Raw genomic sequence first — 20491 nt, 5'->3', positions numbered from 1 at the left:
GAGCTAAGAATGATCAGTTTCCCTCTTAATATCATGATATCGATCAGGCTTTAGAATAATCGTGACAAGTCGATGGTGTTGCAGATACATTATATCCAATGAAGTATAAGTTCGAAGGGCTGGAAGTCAATCTCTTTGGTAGGATTTGAAGCCAACAAATCCTACCAAAGTTGCGCGGCCTTGAGCGACTCGCCTGGTTTTTACACAAATGACAGATTGAAACTAAAATTTACCGCTAAATTTCAAAAAAAACATCAATCGTAAACAAAGGAATTGCTAGATTCAATCTGTTGTCAAAAATACGGCACAGGCGCATTTTTTAAGACTTCACTTTTTCTTGCCTGAGAAAAGTTAAGACATTCTACTCTAGATTCTATACTCCCTTCGGGTTTTAAACTCAATGATTATATCCCCTTTCTCACAGACCCGGTATAATCTTTACAGTCAGTGGGGGTGAAAATAACGGACTGAATTCGATTGGGATTGATATTTTTGAATTAATTTCAGTTTTTGAAACACTGGGGAACGCTTAATTTTTTTTTTTTTTCAAGTGTGAAAATTCTGTCTGGACGGAAATTTAGCACAATATTTTGTATTCCGGATTTGCTTATTTGATTACTAAAATCGGCGAGTATAATTTTCCACTGGGGACGATATTTTGAGCTATTTTTCCAGTGGGAAGGGTTCTTAACGGGTCTGTGAGAGGGAGATGTTTTATCAAAAGTATGCACATTTTATCATTATCTGAAAAAGTAGAAAAATTTGTAAATTATTCATTGGCAGCCAAGGCAAATAACCGAACGCCTACCTTTTCGGGGAACAAAATGTCGGAGTCGGGTTTTTTTCGTCGGGGAAAAATCCCCTCAAAATTTTCGTCACTTTCCCCCGACATTTTTTTACCCGATAAGGTATCTTGCTAAAATGCATGCATGCTAAAATTCTGTCCTAGTGAGGCTAGGGTCAACTTAAAATCGATAAAAGAACGTTTAGGGTTTGAAACTCATCAATCAATACAAATTTTTCTTGAAATTTACAGCCAAAACCCTCAAATAAGTTTTGTTTTAGGACAGGTTATTGGGATTCTTACAACGTCCGTGATCACGTAATCTGTACATTGCTTAGAGTAATTAGCGATTTAAAACCATGTCACAGATTTGGCGACTTATTGGCAAAACCCAAAAGGGCCTAAAAATAAACTTTGTAAATTATTTACGTAGCCTTTATGTAGCTTGAATATGGAGTAAACTTTAACTATAAAAAAAGAAATGTTATTATGGAGGCAAATAATTGAGAAAAAATAGGACATTACGTTGGATAATACCCTATTTAAGTATTCTATTGATTGGAATAGGGTAGACCCCAGCTCGTTAAGAAACTTTGACTCCACTTGGGAAGTTAAAAAACGTCGCGACGGTATTTTACATGAAGAATTTGATTTAAAAAACACGGTGTTTCTATTTATTTTTCGTGGGAAAAAAACTCTTGACTCATAGTTTGGTTCGACGAATTCGTCTTTAGAAGTGGTCCCTAGTATTTTTATGTTTGGTACAAATTTTAGTTTACTCCATAAACTGTCATCAGAAACAATCATACCCTGACCAGACGTCAACTCAGTAGGCAATATCGCAGTCAGTTGTCGGGAACCAAATCGCTGTATCTCCTTAAACAAACATGTTTGCTTAACCCATTTATAGAGGATAAACTATACATCTTCAGGATCCACTACACATACACTACACAATATATTGTCAGGCAATATATTGATGATATATTGCTGAGTGCCAGCAATATATTGAAAAGTTGTCCGCAATATATTGTCAGCTCGATTTTCAGTGTAGTATTCCAACAATGTAGAGGGTTTGTTTATAGAAACTTTCTTTTTATAATAGAGTACTTGCTATTTACTTCGTACATTACGGTCCGAAAACGATATTGTCAAATATTGTTCGTCAATATATTGTGTAGTCTAAGTAGCCCTTAAGGATAGTCGGAATCTCCAAAACTGAGAACCCCTAAAACGTTGAAAAAGACACTGAATAGCAACTTTTTAGTTGATTAAAGGTTGTATGGATTTATCCAAAGACCTCAAAAGGGCCTAAATTCAGTATAACAGAATTTTCCCTGTTTTTATTAACAGACAAACCAACCCCCCAAAAGTAGGTTTCAAAAAAACCTTACAAAAGGTCAAAAGTATCCCTAAGCTGAGGGCTGGTACGAAAAACTGTCCAGAATTCAGTCTTGGTAACCGACAGTTTGAACTAAACTAGGATGGCTAAGGATATCTTTTCCAAATTAAGCAAGGAACAACTTTGATTCTGACTGTCTAATGGCACGTAATTATATAATAACAGCCTTACGTGTCTGAAGCCTTTACTGCTGCGTTTTGATTTTCGCTAGCGATTTTAACCTACCGTAAATCTTTTTCCGGGGAAATGTTTTACATTAGCATCAACATCTTTAGCCTAGGCACGGATGAAATTCCTAATTCTTGCCCCCCTGATTCGTGGTCATGGACCTTTTTTATATATTTTAACAATAGGCTGTGGAAAACTTACGCATTTCTGCACATTGAATTGTTAGTGATCCGTCATCTTTCTAAATTTGTGGTTCTTTAGAAATTTCAGAAGCGCTTCTTTTCCTTAGATGATGGAAGATTATTTTGGAATTAGACTATCAGACATTTTTCAATTATTACGATAAACATTTCCAACGATTGTTTTCGTTTTTAGGCAAAAGGCTACGTGGTTTTGATTGTTTAGGCTGAAGAAAAAGAGGTCATCACGTGCACCACAAAGTCTTTAGATATTCTTTTCTCTTTCCAAGTTATACCCAAATATGTCTAATTATTCTTCGTGATTCCATTTTCTCCCCGCCTTTTTCTTTAAAATAGTTCACAATTTTTTTACCCAATATTTGTAATGTCCATGTGGCTCTTTCATATTCTGAAGTGTCTTCCCTCCTTTCCAAAGTAGACTCCTAACATCAATCTCATGGATGGAAGTGAAACCATTTTTCTCTGACACTCTAGATGAAAAATAACTCGTTGCAATCAATGATGCATATGTATAACCAGCAGCTTTGATAACTGGTAAAGACAATCGCACTAAGTTATTAGCGATATTCTTTCCACGATATTCTGAATGGACACCAAGAAAAGCCATTTCTACAGTTTTGTTTGGCTCTGTTAATTCCGGCATCTTTTTGGTAGCTTCTTCATCCAAAATGGCACATAAGTCAACCAGTATCGCACCTTCATATTCATGTTTAGGATATCTTGCTTTGTACTCTGCACATGTTAATAAATGCCGTGTCGCCATTATTCCAGCGATTTCATTGTTCTTGGTATCTGAAATGAGAGAAAAATATGGTTTCGGATCAGACAATTAGATGATTGTGCATGGTGCGTATATGTGCATAATTTGATATTGTGGCTTGAAGTTCGATTTTTTGCCAGTGCTCCAAGGCAGGGATAAGAAAGCCAAGGTGTGCAGAGTAACATAGATGAGGCTTTCCTAATAAGGACAAAGATTATTAAATTGTCCCGGTCTGGACTAAGTCGAGCGCAATATTAAACACTTTGTAAGGATTGCGAGAAGAATGGTGAAGAGTTTACGTGGAAAATTTCTTTTGACGACGGTATCGAAACACAAGTGTGCTTCTGTGTGAAAAAGATCTAAAATTCCTTGTAAATTCATTATTAGTCCCTTAAAAAACCGACAGCGCCACTAGGGGTTAATAGTTGTATTGATCGAAACTAATTTTAAACAATTTGAAGAGCTTGAGATAACGTTCTCTCGTTGAACAATGCCATATCTTTGGTTAAATCAATGAGATGGTAAGAGGGTTATCACGTCAGCGCTTCGCTAACTCAGTTGAGAAATACAGTTGACTCTCTCCAATTCAATCCTCAAGGGACCGAAAATTTTCTTCGAATTACAGAAACTTCGAATTATAGAGGTTTGAAATAGAGAAAGTTGACTGTCTACTTAAATTACTTACCTAATGCAATCACGCTTAACCCTTCTGTTATGAAATCATACATATCACAACCAATGTATTGGAACCAAAATTCCTTCACAATTTTCCGCGTAAGTTTTGAATTGCATTCAAGTCGAGTTTGGCATGCAGGCATGTCGCAAAAGATCTCAGCCAGTATTTCATGTGCTTCATTCTTGTAGTCTTGTGTGAGTATGCAGTATGATAAATCTCCATCTTTGTATAAAACTTTATTTTCCGCCATTTTTGACGCTTTTTCAAAAATCAAATCCAAATTTCAGCTTTATTTTACCAAATCAAAAAACTCATTAGAACTCATTTTAAATCACGAGACGATCTTCAGGTGGTAAATAGAATTAATTATCACACGTTTTTTTATAAGAAATTCAAAAACGTTTAAAACCTTATAAGAAAAACCTTTTTGAGTTTTAAACCTAAAAATATTGGTAAGGTGTTCTTATTCCCTGCATGTTGTGAGAATTTTGGTTTAATTTCCTCAGAAATTTCACGTTTAAGAGTCTGCAAAGCCTTACAATGATCTTAGAATGTTCTTAAATTTTTAGGCCTCGCTACCCTCACATCCTCACATGCTTTGTTCTTTCCAAAAAAAACGTGTAAATTGAATATGAAATAATAATATCAATAATAAACAACTTTTCATTATCAGTGAATAAGCCGTTTAAAAGATAATTAAAAGTGGAATATTTTGAAATACAAAGAATTCAAAAAGTTTAAAAAATGAAGATGAAAAATGTCACCACTTTTCGACATGCACAAAACCACTAAAGAATATTTTGTGGAAACAGACTTTACAATATTATCTAATGTATAAATCAGCTTCTCTCGTCGCTTTATAAAATTGACTGTGTTATCGATCTTAACAAGATTGATATTACGGTACATGTTATCATTATGAGAAAACTAAAGATTTAAAATACGGGCTCAGTTATACTGTGTGTATAAAAAATGACCTTGCAATGCGATTATTTGTTACTGGAAATGTATTATCTTTCTGATAACTATTTTAAAAATGCAAGGGTGTCACAAAAGCTTTTTAAGAATAGAAATCGAAGGAGATGGATATACAGCCGAAGTGTTCGTACTTGAAATTTTCACCCGGGGTACTAGGGTTGGCGAATGAGGGGTATGTGCGGACGGGACCTCCGAAAACCGACTCTTAGAGAGAGACTGATTTTTGTTGAAAAAAGTCATAACCTTAGAGAGACTTTATTACAATTTTTTTTCGATTTTTGAAAAAAGTCATACCCTTAGAGAGACTTTATTACAATTTTTTTCTCTGGAAATCAAAAACTTTCCTAAAAATCCTGAATTTTCCGACCCTTAGAGAGACTAATTTAAAACTTTCTGATTTTTCCGACCCTTAGAGAGACTTTGAAAGGTGAAAAAACCGACCCTTACCGTCCGCACATACCCATCATTCATTTTTGCCTAAGTATCCCCCCCGGAAATTTTCACCAAACAGTTCGAAAGACCAAAGATTTTTGAAAAGATTTTTTCGGCATAAATTGTCTAGACAATATACACTTATATAAGCTTAATTAATAAGGTGGATTTATCTGAAGGCTTACTTAGACAAACAGAGCTACGAGGATGTACCACTAGATCAAGGTACTTCCTATCTCCACGTCTCTAAGGGAATGTTACCAAAAAGAATAAATTTAAAAGTGAGTCCCTCCTATGGTAACTAATTTTTTGGTAATATTTTGGGATATTCAGTCCTATTCAGATTCAGCGGATAATCTTTTTATCAGAAAAATCCAAAAATTGAGTCCCACGTAGGTTTTTTTTTCAAAAACCTCGACAAAACACCTCCGTCAATCAGCAAAAGAAGGTATCAACTCCAGGTATGACCTGGCTGTCTCCACACTATCATTGGTCACATCCTGTTCTTTGCTAAAGGTAGTCAGCTATTTTCATGTATAGTTACAGCTTTTGAAAATTTCTGGTGTTACCACAAGAGCTTCAAAGTTTGTCACTTTTGAAAACTTATTATCATATCCATATCGATTTGGATCTATGTTTGTCCATTTAGAGTTGGGATGAAGTTGATTTAATAGAATGCTGACCAATCAAATTGTTGTTGAATTCGTCTTCGATAGTGACGTTTTACCAAAGTTCTTCGTCCTCCGTAAAACCTTGTCTTTAATGACTGGGTCGATCAAAACATGCCCGATAAACAGGTACAAACCCTATAAATGAAGTAAAAGCACTAATTTTTAGAATGAACTATTATTCATGTGTACGACGAAATGATTCCGATAGTTACGAAGAGCACCGAGGGATCATCGGCATATCAAAGGCCGAACTTCATTGCTCTCTGTGGTGATATAAACCCCACCTCTTTAGAGCATGGGCGGCCGCCAATCCACCATCGGAATTGCAGATAAAAAAAGCCATCGTTAAAACATCAGCTGACGTCTAATTTTTGACGTCAAATATAATTTCACAAAAGTATTCTTTGAAACATATCCACCGAGAAAAAGATTCATTTGAAATTTTTATTGTGAATTGGATAGACGTGTAAAATATTTATCTCCGAAAAATTTTTGAAAGATGTGGTGGTGCGCTACATCATTGATGGCGGAAGACCTGAAGAAGTCTTCGAAAACAAGACTTCCAAAGGGCTTTTATCGTGGTGGAAATCAAATTAAAAGTTTTCAATCAGGCCTTGAAAGCACACCAGAAGATGACGAGTTGTGTCAGGTCAATAGGACATTAATCAGTTACAAGGATGTTTCTCTTACCGACAAACTTTACGGTGGCCGAAACACAAAGCCATACATTGTTACCGATGATAAAGAATCCCTTCAAAGAAAGGTTTGCTTTACAATTTTCAATATCAGAAAGTAAAGACTACTCTAGCTCTAATAGCTCTGGTTAAATACCATATTTTCTACCCCTACTACAACAGTCATCTGCTCAAGAGGGGAAACCTACTTTGGACTCTAGTAAAACTGCCGTCTTATTCCGGACCATGTTTGCTATTCAATATACAATTTCTATAAAGACTTTCGCTTGGAGGTAACTCTCACATTAATCAATATAAACACTGATACATTTCGTTACCCCTGACTCAAACAATAAAGGTGTGGCCTCAGTTAGTGAATTTATCTTTCACATTTGTTACAGATTCTGAAGGAATTGAACGTCAGCCCATTGGAATTTGGTATTGCGATGAAGACTTATCAAAATGTCGTCAAAGTCCAGAATGAGGAAAAGATACAGGAAGGTTCATGCGTAGGAGGAAGAGAAGTCATAAATACTTCTTCAAACGATAGCGAAGCCGATACAAAAGTAAAGGAAAGTAAAGATATTTCTCGACCAAATGATTCAGCTCTTTTGGACGAACTTCGTACAATCAAAGGTGATTACGGTAAAATGAAAGGTGACTACGACAGCATTGTGGAAAGGAACACAGTAGCTGAAACTAAGATCCAGCGATTATCTCTGGCAAAAGAAGAATCCGATCTCGCGCACCGTGAAGAGGCAGATGATTTGCGCAATACGATCGAAGATTTGAATAGAAAATTGACAATGGCCCGAGATGAGGTTGAAGATATGAGCATGGATATCAAGGAATGTGTTGCCAATACTACCTCGCAGTTGAAACAACACTTTAACGCGTTATTGACTGCCGAAAAAGAACACAACCAAATCCTTCTAGCAGAAAAGGATGCTACAGTTTGTCATAAGGACGCTCAGATTTATGAAATAAACAAATATTTTGAGAGGGGGCTAGATACCGTAAAGGAACAAGGATCCAAACGTTTAAAAAGAATGCTTTCTATTGAAAAAGAGAAATCGGAACTGAACCAAGAAACTATTCAAGAGCTTCGTAAAAGCTTGGACGCTGAACAAAAATTACTATTTGATACACAACACTCCTTAAAGCAACAAACGGAGATAAGCGATGCCCAGGCCTCTCAGCTCGTAGAATTGAGTGACAAGAAGGCTGTCATCAAGAAGAAATTGTTTAAGGCTACCAAAGAGATTAAGGAAGCCAACGATAAGGTCGTCCAGAGTCAAGAAGCGTTTAACAAACAACAAAAGGAGCTGGATGATCTAAAGTTGATGAATGAGAAATTGATAAAGGATAACGAGGAAGAGCGTAAAAAACATATTGAAAAAATGACACTAAAAGAGAGCAAGTTGGCTAAGATGTGCGACAGCTTCAAAGAACAAATCAACATCAAGGAACAAAATATGGGAGTGCTAATGGCAGAGAATGATGCATCGAAGTTAGCGCAAGTCGAATCTGAATTGATTCATGCGGCAGAAATGGCGAAAAAGAATGAGGCTTTGCTCCGTGTGAAAGACGCACACATGGACGAGATTGGTGAAGCTAAGGAACAGCTTGAGAAGTTGAAGAAAGAAGCCAGCCAGATGGATTCGATGCACCAAGAGGCATTGGCTGCAAAAGATGGCAACCTGGAAGAATCTGAACTGATGATTGCTTTCTTACAAAAAGAAAAAGCAATCTGTGAGAAGAAACTAGAGACTGCATCGAAAAGTGTTCTTCGCTTGGAGAAGAGATTAAACCAACGCGAAGTTGAAATTCGCGCTCGTTTGGAAGATATTTCTGCACACAAGAAGAAAGAAAATGCAGACTGCACTGCTATCGAAAAACAAAAGGTTACAATGGAGAAAATCCAGAACGATTTGAAACGTGGAAAGAAGAGGATCGAATCTTTGATCCGAGAACGCAATGCTTACAGAGAAGAGGTAAGATCAGCTCTATCTGTTATTTCAATAAATTACCATCGATCAGCATCAATAAAGAATCTTTGGGAACTGAAAAGCTAGCTTATAAGCCCCTTTGAAACAACATGCACTGAGAAAATCATTTTAACTTGAATGATTGCTGGTTAATTAGTTCAAACGCAACTTACTGTTCGTCGTACAGATCCGAATAAACTGTTACTATACACAATACGAGAAAAAATTATAATGGTATAGAACGATATTGATGGCGTGTTAGAAATCCCCTAATAAAGACTATTCTTTGGGCAATGAGTAATTCCTTATGAAAATTTCCTGAGGGGAAGACGTTGAATCTTGGAAGCAGGTCATGATTATGTCAAAATTAATTTTCAAAGGCTTCTTTTCAGGCCCACACGAATAGCACAAAGAAGATTGAAATCAACAAAAAGCTTGAGGCTACCAAAGAACACTTGCAGACGGTGAAGGAAGAATATGAACATAAGATTGCTCAAATGCAAACCATTCAAGACACAGAGACAGTGGGCAAGCAAAAGCAAAGAAAACGTAAGAGAAAACCAAAACAGGTTGCTTCCAACGATATCGGAGCAAATACATTAACTTTTGCTACACAAATTAATAAAGAGCTCACCAAGTCACTAGACGCAAAGGATACCGATTTGACCCAAGATCGACCAAAAAACACAGATCTACACAATGTCAAGATCAAGAAAGTCACTCCGGTACAAAAAAGGTATCTAAGCTAATGAAGAATCTTGAATTTTACTCCGTTTCACTTTTTTCCTCTCTGCTTCTAGACATTTTCATTCAATACTAATAGCTATTGCTTCTTAACCATTTTACAAGGGTCGATTAGTAAAGCTTTCTTTCCATTAAACATTATTTTTCTGATTTTTTAGTACTGCTCAACGAAGAAGTCCATCAATGGTATCTAAAAACATTGTCAGTACGACGCCAGACGCTCTTTTCGACCAAAATGATCACGGAAGACTGTGGAGCATGTACGACACTTCACTTGTCACCTTCTGTATCGGAATATGGTTTCTCCTCATCAAGGTCTGCAGTATTGTCACCAATGATGATGATCCATTCTGGTAGTGAAGTCATCTTCAACTAAATACGTATACATTTGTAAATAATTTTCTCATCCTGGATTCTTTATAATTTTTACCACTTTTTTATATGGATTATTTTCTAAAAACCCAAAAAAACTAAAATTGCTTCATGTTTATTCTCTAAAAACTAGATATCTGAACTTAAAACTTGAGGTATTACTTTTTAGATTTGCTCCACTACTTCTATAGCTACGAGCTTTATTGACAAAATTAATTTTTCGGAAAAGTGTAAAAAACTTAACTACTGTTTACCATGGAAAAGAATTACCGGTATTTCTTACCCACCGCGAGGTCTCACCATTATTATCAAGTGATGAAAAATCACAACATAGAAAATTTTGATCTCAGCATTGCCAGCCGCCCACACTTTCATCCAACCCCATTCTATGGAGAGTCATAAACTTTTAAAAGTCTTAATACAACCAAAAAATTACCGAGAGACTGTTCATGAGGACAAAAGCATAAGCGATATATTTGTTATATTCAACAAATGGTGCTAATATGAATGGTAGACCGAGTAGTGGAACCAACACCAAAAACGTCTTCATCGATGAGTTTGTTCGTTTTGTATTTTTCCATGGTTTGCTTTCTTTGGCTGATTTCCGAATTTTGACAATGATCATCAGAAATAATACAACGTTGATCTATAAAGAAATAAAACAAAGTCAAAATAAAGATGTTTTAAATGCAGCCAAAATAACTCCCCTCCTGAAAACAGCAATGCATGTTAGTGAAACCATACTTTTCCTTGATAATACGGTTTATACTTGTCTCCTAGTAGGGCTATAATGGTCGATGTGTCAGTATAAGTCTTTTTTTTCCTGTTGGTCTTTAGGTGTTCGAAGGAGAAAGTGTCGGTATTCCGATGTCAAATTTGCCTTGTGGTGAAAAGTTATTATTTACAACGCTTTCCCACAACTGTCAATGTTGTCACCAATCATACAGACACTGTCGGTATTTCAGCTTTAGCGAAAACCTTGTATGCCTCTTCTTTATCAGTAGCTACCATCTGGTGGTTGTTGACATAGCCGGGATTGAAAAAGTCTAACCCCTTATATGCGCTAGACCTGGGGGTTTGAATGCTGAGGTGGAATATCATACCTTAGCTACCAGTAACTTAACACCTAGATCATATAACCAAATCTGATTGGGTTGTATTATTGGTCTTGTATTGTAAGGTGAATGCTCTACCGATTGAGATACTCAACAACGTGATTTAGCAAGTTTGTGTTTTTTTTCCTCGAGAAGATTTGTCAGATATCCAATTTTAGACGGTACTTACCACTAGCATCAAAGTCAAAGGCCCTTTCAACAACCAGATGTAATCTCCACCAAGTGCTGTACAGCTGAAAACGAAAAGTAATCAAAATTTCAGCACTTAATACACCCCTTCAAAGAGACCTACTGGAAACCCTTCCCACTGGAAAAATTGGCCAAAATATCGTCCCCAGTGGAAAATTATACTCTAATTTTTATCCCCGCTGAAAATAATCAGATAAGCCAATCCGCACTGCAAAATTTTGTGTTATTTTTTCTATCCCCACATAATTTTCTGGCTAGAAAACATGGGAATTTCAATCCCCATTGGATGTTGGCCCGTTCTTTTAACCCCAACTGGCTGATAAAATCCCACCGGGTCTGTGAGAATGGGGTAACTTAATGTTCCAAGCAGCCTTATTATAGAACAGAGATAAATAATGTGCAATTAGATTTTAAGTAGAATTTTTATCACGTTTGTCAATTACTTCTTTGTCTCAATTTCAAAAAGTCAAAAAAAATCTCACTATTCAGCATTCTGGAATTGATCATGATAAACTCCACCGAAGATGCCAGTCAAAATCAATGGAAAACCTAAAATGAATTTCCAAGTGGAGAAATTTTGTTTAATGCCACACATTATAGTAGTAGACTGAAGTAGTTTATAATGGATGTAATACAGAAGGTGTACGGTAATTATTTACGGGATAATTAGTTCGTATGAACTATAGACTAAAATAATGTCGACCAGTTGTCCAGTTTATCTCCCTAATGTACCCCCAATCTATCAAAATTTAGTCGTCTAGCATGCTTATTCCTTTCCGAAGAAGGTCCTTAAACTAGAATCCAGTGTCGCTCAGTTCATTTTTTTATGATTCTGATATTGCTCACAGATGATTGCACCACGTCCATCAGTCAGAATCAAAGAGTGGCGCAATTTGCTCTGGGTCAAGATTGGGAGGTTTTTAAACCATGCACTATTTCACGATAGAGGAAAGAAATAAACTAACCGTATCCAATGAGAAGGTATAATTTGAATAATTTGTTTTTATGATGTTGAAATACAAAGACCACCAAAATAACGATATTAATCCCTTCCACCATCATCCATGATAAAGTGCACAATGTGAAAAAGTATGAAGATAATGAAACAACAAGACAACCAGCCTGAAATTAGAAAAATTTAGTTAAATGAGTTCAGGTTGATGCAAAGGCATAAGGTTTAGACTCATTAATCTTTGATTTCTGACTGGTACGTGTTTTCCACAATAAAAAGGATATTTCTATTCTCTAGCCAAATTATTAATCAATCTGATAGCTACTAAGACATCGATTTAAGTAAAGATATAGTGATGACTGCATTTCAAGCCAGAGGGTGCTTATATCTCAGCCAGGATAACTGTCCTTCCAAATGAAATTTTACCTAAAAAGCCGCATACTTCAGCAAAAAGACGAAGGAAAACTCTTTTTTGGGGATTATATGTTTAACTTTGAGTGATAAAAAAATAGAAGATGTCCTTCATTGATCAGCCTGCTGGCCTTTAAGATACTATTACCCTTTGAGAAAATGGGGCTTACCTTTCAGACTCGACTGGATCATTATGATGAAAAACGAATATTTGCTGTGTCAATTTTACCTTAGATTTCTTTTGTAGATCAGGAACGAACCAGAGCGATATTTTCAACACGAGAAAGGAAAGCAGGAAGACAAACATCAAATTCTGATGGATTCTTATCTTCATCGTCTTTTTGCTGCAAAAATAATATCCAAATTAATTTAAAAGTTTACATGAATTCACACCGGGGGAGTAATTTTTTTAGGCAAAAATAAGTGCTTAGTATTTACTGACCTTAAAAGGTTTGTTTTTTCACCTTCTGTACCATCTTAAGTCTCTTTAAGGGTTATTACAAGCGAGCAAAAAAGTCAAAATAGTCTTTCTACGGGTCGGAATTTTCACCTTCTGTGGTCACTTTAACTCAAACAAGCCCTTATTTTTCTCTGATCGATCCTCGTCCTATTTCCACCTTGATTCTTTACATGTCATGCTTTGGATTTTAGATTTTAAATCAAATTATAGAAGTGGTTACCTGAAAAATTGGAATACGATAAGTCCAAGACTAAGAAAAGTAATGCTTATAGCAGCCAAAATTTCTTCAAATCTGTTGAAATTTTCAAGCTCATCAAAGAAAACTGCATCCTGTAAGAAAAACAAGATAACAAAGGCTGTATTTCAAAATAAGTAGTGAAAAAAGTCAACATCAAAATAATAATTTGCCCCAAAGATTTTGAATCGAAAAAGATTTCTCATTATTTGAAACTTCCATGTTTCTATTTAAAAGTTCGTTGCTGGCGGAGAGGAATATAGTTTTCCCGGGGGGGGGGGGTACTACCCTTGTCGACCGACGGGGGTGCTCCGCTGAGGTTCGAAAAATGGACCCTACGTGGAACTCGAAATTTGCGAAAAAAGTGACCCTGAATGGGACTGAAATTCTAAAATTTTCTCAACTTTTCAACTTTTTCCCTAAATTTTCCAAAAAAAGACACCCTACGAGGGACTGATTTTTCTATTTTGGTGTTTTTGCGTAACCTGACCAGCGGAGCATCCCCGTAACCCATCTTGCCCTAGTACCCCCCCCCCGGGAGAGTTTTGGCATCTTTGACTTGGACTGGAAAATTTCCATATGCTTTCCTTAGTTGGAATGGGGTTAAAAATATAATCTCCAACAATGATGAAATTGACGAGAACAACTTTATGAATGTTAGCCTTTTTTTGTACCAGATAAGCTTAAATAGTCAAAATGGTGGTCACAATTTATAAATGGGGTAATTTTGAAATAGCTACCATATGATTATTTTCAAGTTCTTTCACGTTCTCCCTTTGTTGGACCTAAAAAAGTCAAAAGAAGACGATGACGTGTGACGATTGCTTCAAGAAAATGTTTGATCGCCAGAATTAAGGTGGTGCAGATTTCTTGAAAGTATATATTTTACGCGTTGGGAAGTCTTATTAACGCCTCAAAATATAAATGACGACTTGAATGGGAAATGGGATGACATTTTTCAACTAATGATTTTTAATCAATAAACTTCTCAAACCTATACCATGATTGAATTAGAGCGTGTAGGTATGACCTGGCTGTTCTTACACTATAAATAAAATAAAATTGAATCACAGTCAGACCATGGCTAACCTAACCTCCCCCGGCCATCCAGGCGGGAGACAGAGCTTTCAGTGACTTACCATATGTTGCATTTGTGCAAATCGATCCCAGTTGCGTTTGGCACCAAGAAGAACTGCATGATTATTCTCATTAGTAATTCCAATTCTGTAATGAAGAATACGCTTTTTAAGTCAAGTTGTTTGAAGGTTTTAGTTTTACAAAAGTGTTTCATATCAGATACATGTCTTATATCAGGCCGATGTCTGTTCGATTTCGTGCTGGATAAACAAAATATTGTTTTTATTTTCCATTTTCTGAGCAATCTTGCTCCACATCCGTGTCAAAAAAGCTTGTAATTAAGATTGATGAGTATACAAACAAAATCACTCTTCCTGTATCTAAAACTAAGACCTTTAAGGGGAATCTTTTATGGTAGCTAACATATGTGGTTTTTTAAATCAAATATAGATCAATATTGTAAGTGTATAAGAGCAATTTAAGATTATCCATGTCTGAAAATTTTGTAAAAATTTTGGGTTCTTCAAAAAATAGCTCTTGGACTTTTCGTATTAAAGTTGCCCTCGGCCTTTGAACCAAATACTCCAAAGCGACGGGGCCGAGAGTGGAAAAAAGAGGTCGAGCATAATAGTTGAACTTACATACTGAAATACCGTATCAAAAATTGTCTCATTTTGACAAAGGGCATGTTGATCGTACTGCATTGGTACCGTGAGTGTTGCAAATTGTCAGCTTCCTATAAAGAGAATGGTACTTTGGATGTCCATTTTTAATTTCATGATTTCTCCTCTTCTTATCAAAACAGATATAAAAATAGGCCCATGCATTTGATTCTCACTTAAGGAACAAGTTGAATAGAACTATATCAAATTCAATTGTTCAGCACACCTCATAGAGAAAGTTAAGAAATTTTTCTACCAGTGAAAATCCTTTCTGATCCCACGTCAAGGGGCCATGACAAAGATTTTCAAAAAGGTGACGAAGTTTTCCTGATAAGTTTCTTCCTTTCATTCAAAATAGAGATATAATGAAAAAAAGAGCTTAACCTATTAACCTGTAGTATTTTAGTGTATTGTTCTTTGAATACCATTCTTCCCGGGATATATACAAACGTTTGATTCATCTTGATGAGTTTTCCCTTCCCTGTATCCTCCTTACATATATCATATAAAACGTTTAAGATTTTCTTAGCCTCGATATCGTGCAAGCGTTTATTTGTTGATTGCCAGGCATGAAATCGTAACTTCGTGATGGAGCGTATCATGTAATCAAGGCTTTGTTTGTTGCAAGTCAGATTTCCAGGCTAAGATTATCAAGATGGTAAAACAATCACACGATATAAGTAGATAAGCGAGATTAAAGGGCAAAAATATTTTAAAAACAGCAACCCTTTCATTTATCTGTACAATTTGAACGTTATTTTCCTTTGGTTAAGGTTCACATGTTTCTTTCCTGTGGACGAAATCTCAACTGTTTCAATTTCTACTGTTCTATGTAAGTTTAAACCCAAAAACCTTGGGAAGAAAACCTTTGTAATTCACAAAAAAGGTCAGAGCCAGATCCTCTAGCTAACCTTCTGATTGTAACCGTGAGGAAATGGAAAATAGATCTGAAGTTAGCCATCAATTGATACATTAGGCTGTGTCCTCTAAGCACTTACGTTATCAAATACTGGAAAATTTATTCTATTACAATCACAATAATTTGCTTTTGTCCATATAGTCTCATTTTGAGGTGAATAAATACAACTTCTTGTGAATTGACCTGTAAAAAATAATGACTGTTCAGACAAATCGGTTTGAATGTTAGCCTGTAGCCTAGACCATGCTATAGTCTAAGAAAAATCACTAGCTAAGAAATAATCCATAAGCCGAAGAAAATTCGCAAACGGGATTTTTGACGAAAAAAGTTACCGCCATTACGGCTATAAACTTCGTGTATTTACATTTATTTATTTTTCCATTTTTACTAACTTGTAATGGACGATAACATCGGCTAAACTCAGACCTACAAACAGCAGATACAATGTTTCAGACCAATGGATTCACCTTAACCCGTTAAGTGTCACTGGTATCAGTTTTTTTCGGTCTGTAAAGAAAAGTAGATCTAGCGCTCTCGATGCATTTACATCTGTTTTGGAGTCGTCATCTTTCAGCCTTTGGTGAAAGGATTGATAGGTAATGTATAACGTATACTTCACCTTTTAAAGCAGAGTCTGACACGAGTGAACTACATTCTCTAGAGACAGTAGTATCAACTTCAGTTGGGTTCCAAAATATTCCAGCCTTATCTTCTCCAAATCTGCAATAATCTGAAATAAAAGGTTGATTTTTTCCCATAAACGTCCAAAAGAAATATAAAGAAACCGGGTGTAAAGAGAAAGAGGCTAAATTCATAATAAATTCAAATTGATAAAATGTAAATCTCAAAACTCAACAATTCTGAAAGACGATGGATTCTGGCCAATTCTCTGGCATTTTCAACGTTAAAAAATCTTGAATTACATTTTTCGCAATTTTCTTCATCTTTGCCATCAGGGCAATCTTTCCTTGTATCACAAATTTGATCTTTCCATATGTATAGTGATGAATTATGGCATATCAAAACGTGGTTCTTATTCGCTTCAAGAAATGATTTCTTATCTAGAACAGAAAATTTGTTGAGGTGTTCACCATTGAATTTAAAGCCCGAAGGGGTAGAGTAGAATCTCTAACCTCTGTGAAGCCACTTAATTTCCATCCAGAACGCGCCTAGAATGCGCCGTTATGACGACAGATTGTATAGAAAGGAAGTGTCCCTGTTATGCTGTCAAAACAATACAATTTCTCAAAATTAGTGCTCGCATGGACCGAGAGGAAATTGTTCTCGTTTTCGATAAAAAATGCTGTGTAGGCGTAAATGTTTGGAGTTTAGATGGTGTTCTTTAAAAGGGAATAATTTGTAAGAAGGTGTGTAAAGGCTACAGGCTTCCTAGCTTTCTTTCTGCTCATCCAGAGTTTATTATTCTCTTACCTGGACATTTTTCACAGGGATCTGACAATCCTAAATTTGTGCACCATTTTTCTTTTATTACGTTGAACATTTTTGACCCGTGGATACAAGTGATATTACAAACTTGGTTTGACCAACTGAACAGATAGCCTGGTGGGCATTTGTTTTGATGTACTGGAAGAGAACATCCTACAAGAAAGGTAAAAAAGACAACGCTTAACATTGTCCTACTTGACCATAGTCAAAATCCTATTAGACCCATTTAATTTCGATCCATAACGCCGGCCCTATTACCCCTATGACATCACCAAGAGCCGGCGTAAATAGGGTCGATAAGTTAGTTACGATTCTGAAGAAATGTTTTTAACTTAAGGGCTACTTAACTTAGACTTACACAATATATTGGTGAGCAATATTCAACAATATAGATTTCGGACGGTAATGTACGAAGTAAACAACATGTGCTCTATTATAAAAAAATTTCTTTTTGTAAACAATCCCTCTATATTATTGGAATATTGCAAATCGAGCTGACAATATATTGTGGACATCTTTTCAATATATTGCCGGCATTCAGGAATATACTATCAATATATTGGCTGAAAATATTGTGTAGTGTAGATTGAGCCTTACTTATTGAAGTTGATAGACTTTCATATTCTTCCAAACAATCTTTACCAACACAATGATATATTTCCACTTTTCTGTCCGGCATTAAACATTTCAATTGACCCATGTAACAAGCACATTGAAAACAATGGTATGTAGAGTCTTTCGAAATAAACTGCCAAGAATTATGGATAAGATTCACACCTCCAATTGAACAATCTTCAAGAAAAAGACGAAATGACAAATTGTCGAATCAACAGAGAAATTTCGTGCGCATACATTTGTTAAAGCTTAACATAAAATTCCTACACCCATGGTTCGTACTTCATAGGATATTGAAGGTTTTACCTACAATCAGTGACAAAATATGTGACAATTTCTTGAAAAATCTCTTCCCCCCTAATATCAGTGTTGATGTATAGCTTTTTCTGAGCATGGTGGCAGCCTTTTCACCCATCAACATTGATACTAGTGGGGAAGGGAATCCTTGCCACAATATCTAGTCACAGATTGTAGGTAAGTGAGAAAATTGTTCTAAGGTGGATAATCAAACACTTATGAGAAAATCTAAAAGAATTACCTTTTGTAACGAACGTTTTTTTGACCAAAGAAGTTGTTGTACAATTTCGACATATTTTTTTAAAAGGAAGCCACATGGTTGGTGTTGCCGATATTTCACAAACACTTTCACCAGAATCCTCACATCGACAAGGAATGGAAAGAGTATCGTAATTGATATTCCAACGAGCTAAACGATCTTTCTTATCACCATCAAAAAGACATTTTCTACATTTCTTGTCAGTAGCCAGAGTTTCGTTTTTCAGCGTCTTAAACATCTGTACGCAATTTGATACACTGTAACAGCGCTGTTGAAGGTATATACAATAGACAGTTCCACGTCTAGAACATGTGCATGTTGCGCAATCAAATTCTGACACCTCAATTTCTTCACCTAGTCTACTTATATTAAATATTGAGAAGTCTTTAGACCAAAGTGGATGCCAACAATAAGAGCAGGCTACGTCCCTAGAAGATATTATGTTGCAATCTAAGCAAAGTGTAGACTTGGTATCGTTTATATCTGTCTTGAAACACGAGGCAATGTTTCCTGGTAAGCAATCACAGTATACGCAATGGGAAAGTACGAGTTGCTCTTGGAATCGATATTCTCTTGATGATCTGCCAGTGTCGATAGTGATTTGACAGGTGCCTGGTGACGCCGTTAAGGGAGCTGTGAAGGAAATAATATAAAGATGGTCAGTTTTAAAAGTCCGATGCTTGGCGAGTGTAATGGGTCTTTATAACAGTATAGTGATAAAAAAGCTACACTTTTAGTGAACTTAGCATCGAGCCCGGGGGGAGGGGGCACTGACCTTGACGGTGGACGGGGACGTGCCGCTGGAGTTTGAAAAATGGACCCTGTTAGATATGAATATTTGGCAAATTTGGGACCCTGTCAGAAAGAAAAATTGAAGATTTTCTAAATTTCCACCCTGAAAATTGTGAAAAATTAAGGTATCAGATACACGTTTTGAAAATTAGTAAATTTGAGACCCTGTCAGATATCTTCAGAGTCTAAAAAAGGGATCCTGACCAGCGATCATGTTACTTACGCCTTGTTAAATATGCAGCCACAATGAAATTAACGTTGAATGAAATAACAACAAAATAATTAGCCAATTCTTGAGATTTCATCTTCCAAACTATTACAACAATATAATCATATACCTAGTATCCAGTAAATTCAACACACTAAATTGGTTATAGAATGTAAAATGATTTAAAAAGCGACGTATAGATAAAGACAAAATACGCACATAAAAGACATTTGATCCTATAGAAAAATTTCAGCCTTTAGGAAGTACATTTTTCTGGTAAACCCGTTAAAAGGCCCTTAAAATACGTCCAATAAACGATTTATTTTTGATGATTTTCCTTATCCTTTGAAAGGTTGATATCGGTTACGAAAAATCCCCTTAGCCCTTTTTTAAGGGACAATTTTATATAAATATGTATCAATTAAAAGCGTGTGATCGTGATTCAATTTTCAAAAATCCCAACTAAAAAGCCACTGGGAACATGATTTTCATCTCCAACCATAAATATTGGCGCAGGTGAATCCATCTAAAATTGAATTTGTTTTCTAATTTAATGATTTCATTTTTCATTAATTTGCAACGGTTTGAACACTGTTTGATTTTGAGAAACATTCGTATGTATAGAATTTTACATTAGCCAACATTCCACCCTTTTTTCTAGTGAAGCATCTTTTGCTTTATAAACCGTGAGTCTACTAAATTTGTAGCGAGTTTATGTATTCGAGATGAATCGAAGGAGACGGTATAAAGCAAAGTTGATATGTCTCATATGTCTTCAAAATTGCCGTCCACTTTGCTGACGATGTTAAAAACACCAAAATACTGTCGTTTGTTTAGGCGAGCAAAGGTGATATAGAGCCGTACAATACACAAAGAATAAAAATAAAAGAAACACTCTCGATTACAAATTTTCAGTACTTCTAGTGTAGCTGCTGTTGGATAAACCTATTATGGAACTTGTTTATTATGATTAAACTTATGCTTAAATTCTTAAAACTCCCCGTG

General features: G+C 35.8%; 4 protein-coding genes across 5 annotated transcripts in view; 2 read left to right on the top strand and 2 right to left on the bottom strand.

Moving 5' to 3' along the window:
- Window positions 1-20491, top strand: part of LOC136807268 (uncharacterized) — a 147430-nt gene that overhangs the window by 67759 nt on the left and 59180 nt on the right. The window contains exon 1 of one of the 2 annotated variants that reach the window (XM_067063871.1): window positions 12000-12134. The exons of the other annotated variant lie outside the window; for it this stretch is intronic. The gene's annotated coding sequence lies outside the window, so the exon portion shown is untranslated. Of the gene's footprint in view, window positions 1-11999; window positions 12135-20491 lie in introns of those variants that run through there. 2 annotated transcript variants of the gene reach the window in all.
- Window positions 2568-4279, bottom strand: LOC136807322 (uncharacterized). Its single transcript, XM_067063926.1, has 2 exons — window positions 4000-4279; window positions 2568-3346 (listed from the first exon to the last, which is right to left on the bottom strand). Exons 1-2 carry the CDS (start codon window positions 4238-4240, stop codon window positions 2892-2894), a joined length of 696 nt encoding a protein of 231 aa, XP_066920027.1. The 5' UTR covers window positions 4241-4279; the 3' UTR covers window positions 2568-2891.
- On the bottom strand, window positions 5819-19639 carry LOC136807270 (uncharacterized). Its single transcript, XM_067063872.1, has 18 exons — window positions 19502-19639; window positions 18469-19119; window positions 17913-18107; window positions 17301-17468; window positions 16793-16930; window positions 16489-16599; window positions 15949-16052; window positions 15343-15591; window positions 14930-15024; window positions 14351-14435; window positions 13952-13996; window positions 13197-13306; window positions 12746-12860; window positions 12119-12275; window positions 11636-11702; window positions 11134-11197; window positions 10286-10495; window positions 5819-6206 (listed from the first exon to the last, which is right to left on the bottom strand). The coding sequence occupies exons 1-18, from the start codon at window positions 19581-19583 to the stop codon at window positions 6087-6089; spliced, it is 2766 nt and encodes a 921-aa protein (XP_066919973.1). The 5' UTR covers window positions 19584-19639; the 3' UTR covers window positions 5819-6086.
- LOC136807070 (girdin-like) lies at window positions 6571-9893 on the top strand. The gene is made up of 4 exons (XM_067063638.1): window positions 6571-6834; window positions 7147-8739; window positions 9126-9469; window positions 9636-9893. The coding sequence occupies exons 1-4, from the start codon at window positions 6571-6573 to the stop codon at window positions 9832-9834; spliced, it is 2400 nt and encodes a 799-aa protein (XP_066919739.1). The 3' UTR covers window positions 9835-9893.

The sequence above is a fragment of the Clytia hemisphaerica genome, unplaced genomic scaffold, assembly GCF_902728285.1.
Source record: "Clytia hemisphaerica strain Z4C2 unplaced genomic scaffold, Clytia hemisphaerica genome assembly, whole genome shotgun sequence".
Classification (NCBI taxonomy): domain Eukaryota; kingdom Metazoa; phylum Cnidaria; class Hydrozoa; order Leptothecata; family Clytiidae; genus Clytia; species Clytia hemisphaerica.
The sequence above is the reverse complement of the archived record's forward strand: the minus strand, read 5'-3'. Positions and strand labels throughout refer to the sequence as shown.

Bases quoted from the DNA above. Each gene is read 5' to 3' on its own strand.
- LOC136807070 (XM_067063638.1), top strand. From the start codon at position 6,571: ATGTGGTGGTGCGCTACATCATTGATGGCGGAAGACCTGAAGAAGTCT. The intron at 8,740-9,125 runs GTAAGATCAGCT...GCTTCTTTTCAG, and splicing joins GCAATGCTTACAGAGAAGAG to GCCCACACGAATAGCACAAA. The intron at 9,470-9,635 runs GTATCTAAGCTA...CTGATTTTTTAG, and splicing joins GTCACTCCGGTACAAAAAAG to TACTGCTCAACGAAGAAGTC.
- LOC136807270 (XM_067063872.1), bottom strand. From the start codon at position 19,583: ATGAAATCTCAAGAATTGGCTAATTATTTTGTTGTTATTTCATTCAAC. The intron at 18,108-18,468 runs GTAATTCTTTTA...TTTTTCTTGAAG, and splicing joins AAAAACGTTCGTTACAAAAG to ATTGTTCAATTGGAGGTGTG. The intron at 15,592-15,948 runs GTAAGTGCTTAG...TGATAATCTTAG, and splicing joins ATTTTCCAGTATTTGATAAC to CCTGGAAATCTGACTTGCAA.
- LOC136807322 (XM_067063926.1), bottom strand. From the start codon at position 4,240: ATGGCGGAAAATAAAGTTTTATACAAAGATGGAGATTTATCATACTGC. The intron at 3,347-3,999 runs GTAAGTAATTTA...CTCTCATTTCAG, and splicing joins GTTAAGCGTGATTGCATTAG to ATACCAAGAACAATGAAATC.